Raw genomic sequence first — 2,288 nt, 5'->3', positions numbered from 1 at the left:
TGCCTCAGAGCCCTTCTCCCCCTCAGTTCATGCAGGGCCCTGGCCTGGCATTCCCAGCCTTCTCCCAAGCCATCTCCACGCTGCCCGGTGCCCCTTTCTGGGCCTTTCTCTTCTTCCTGGTCCTGCTCCTGATGCAGCTGACCACCTTGGTAAAAATCGTGGAGAGCATTGTCTATCCCATCCACAACGCCTTGTCCACCATCAGCAAGCAGCCCACGCTGCTCCCAGGTACGGTGGCTCCTCGGGCCGGCGCCAACCCTGTCCTACTGCCTTCCCCTCCCCCAGCCACCCCCATCTCGGGGGCTCGCTCTGACCCCCTGACCCCGCCCTGTCCACCCATCTCAACGTGGTGGCCAAACCTGCCCCTGCCTTAGTGGTCATCTGCCTGGGAGGCTTTCTGGGCAGCATCGTCTTCACCAGCCGGTCCGGCAGCTACATCATGTCTCTGTTGGATGAAACCCTGGTCCCGCTGACCCTCTTCATCATCGCGGTCTTCCAGAACGGGACCCTGGCCTGGGTGTACGGAGCTTACAGGTAACGTGCAAACCCCAGGGTCTCCCCAGCCGGGGGCCCCCTCCCGGGTCTCCGAGGAGAGTGAGGGCCCGATCTGAGAGCAGGGGGGCTGCAGGAGGCAGGGACCCGAGGCAGCCGGGTGGGTTCTGAGGGAACCAGCCATCAGGACCTAGGGGACGCGGGTTCCCCTGCCGTGGCCCACACAGGGCTGGTCTGAAGGCAGAGGGCTGGAGTGGTGCGTGCCCCCTGGATGGGGGGGATTCCTCTGGGAGGACCAGATGCAGGGCCCGGGCGTGGGAAGGGCCCGGCAGGACGCAGCCTCTCCGAAGAGTTGAGACCTTGTGAGAGAACTAGAGAGCCGGCGGGCCTGTCTTCCCAAGGGCTCCAGGCCCTGGCGGCCAGAGGAGGGCTCCATCCCAGATGTCCGTGCCCATGGCCCCCGCCGCAGGTTCAGGGAGGAAATGTACAGTGAGCTGGGCCGCTTGCTGTGGTCCGCCTGCCCCTTCCTGTGGTGCTACGTGACCATGCCCGGGCTGCTGGCCTTCCTCTCCGTCTGCCTCGTCCATCTCTACCGGAAGGTGCCCCCCCACTACATCGCCTGGAACAGCAGCATGGTGAGCCCCCGGCCCTGGCCGCCCACTCCCACTCGGGGGACCCGCTGCCAGATCTCCTCCCCTGATCCGTGCCCTGACCATCCCCCAGGGGCCCTCTCACCCACTTCCCAGCCCCCGGGGAACCTGGTCCTCCACATCACCTGGACCCAAACCCCATCACCACCTCTTCCTCCCACCCGGGCCCCCGTCTCCGCCTCCAGAGTCAGGAAGTAGAACAGCCCTACCTGCAAAGCTCCCTGGGCTGGATCACCTTCCTCAGCGTCGTCGTCCTCCTGCCAATCCCAATCTACCCACTGCAGCGGTGGTGGTACCTCCAGGACCACGTTGCCAGCGACCCCTTTGCAAAGTTCCTGTCCAAGAAGAGCATGGTGCCCACCAAGCCCTCCGACTGGCCCAAGTACCACTTGGCCAAGCCCAGCTTCCAGGAGAGCTCGCTGGTCAGGTCCAGCATGCCCAGGGAGTCGAACCCAGACCCCGAGTGGCCGCCGGAAGACGTGACCTGGAGTCAGCGCACTGAGAGCTACTCGGGGTTCAGCCTGCCTTTCGTCTCCTCCCTGCCATCAGCCGTCTCCATAAGCCCACCCACTTCCAAGCAGGGGAGCGTGCCCTCGACGGGCGTCAACAGCGAGAGACGCAAGACCAGGGGGGAAAGTTTGCACACGAAGTTTGCTCAGTAACGGTGCCTCCACCATCTTTTTTCCAAGGAGCCAAGCTGCCCGGGTGACTGGCGGTGGCATGGGTGCCCATGTGGTGGCAGGAAGCATTGGTTCTGCCGGAAAGGGAGGGGAGGGGCGTGTGAAAAACTTACCCAGCCGCCGGTGACACCACCCAGCTTTGGCCTTGGAAGGAAATGGGCGACCCCAAGCTCCCGCCTCTCCTGGATCAGTACCGACTCCACTTCAGTGGGACACTCTGCTCTGCAATAACCCAGAGGAGGAATCAGCCGGACTGCTCCCAGGGCTGGACCCAGGGCCCCCTTCCTCCCTGGGAAGTGGGGGCACCAATTTGGCCTGAGGGGGAGGGGCATCCCGGTACTTTCCAGGACCTGACTCCCCAGTTCTGGGAACCCCCCACCTCCACCACCCAGCGGGACCAGTGGGGACCAGGCTGTGGGTGAATAAAGCCGTCCGCTGGGAATAGTGTTCTTTCTGTGAGCGAACC

General features: G+C 64.3%; 1 protein-coding gene across 1 annotated transcript in view; it reads left to right on the top strand.

The window, feature by feature from the left end:
• Nucleotides 1-1,804, top strand: part of LOC102238942 (orphan sodium- and chloride-dependent neurotransmitter transporter NTT5) — a 9,156-nt gene extending 7,352 nt beyond the window's left edge. Inside the window, exons 8-11 of the mRNA XM_014550431.1 lie at nt 27-228; nt 375-534; nt 962-1,127; nt 1,328-1,804. Coding sequence (XP_014405917.1) covers nt 27-228; nt 375-534; nt 962-1,127; nt 1,328-1,804 — 1,005 coding nt within the window. The remainder of the gene's footprint in view (nt 1-26; nt 229-374; nt 535-961; nt 1,128-1,327) is intronic.
• The last annotated feature ends 484 nt before the right edge of the window (nt 1,805-2,288 follow it).

The sequence above is a fragment of the Myotis brandtii genome, unplaced genomic scaffold (assembly GCF_000412655.1).
Source record: "Myotis brandtii unplaced genomic scaffold, ASM41265v1 scaffold601, whole genome shotgun sequence".
Lineage (NCBI taxonomy): Eukaryota > Metazoa > Chordata > Mammalia > Chiroptera > Vespertilionidae > Myotis > Myotis brandtii.
The sequence above is the reverse complement of the archived record's forward strand: the minus strand, read 5'-3'. Positions and strand labels throughout refer to the sequence as shown.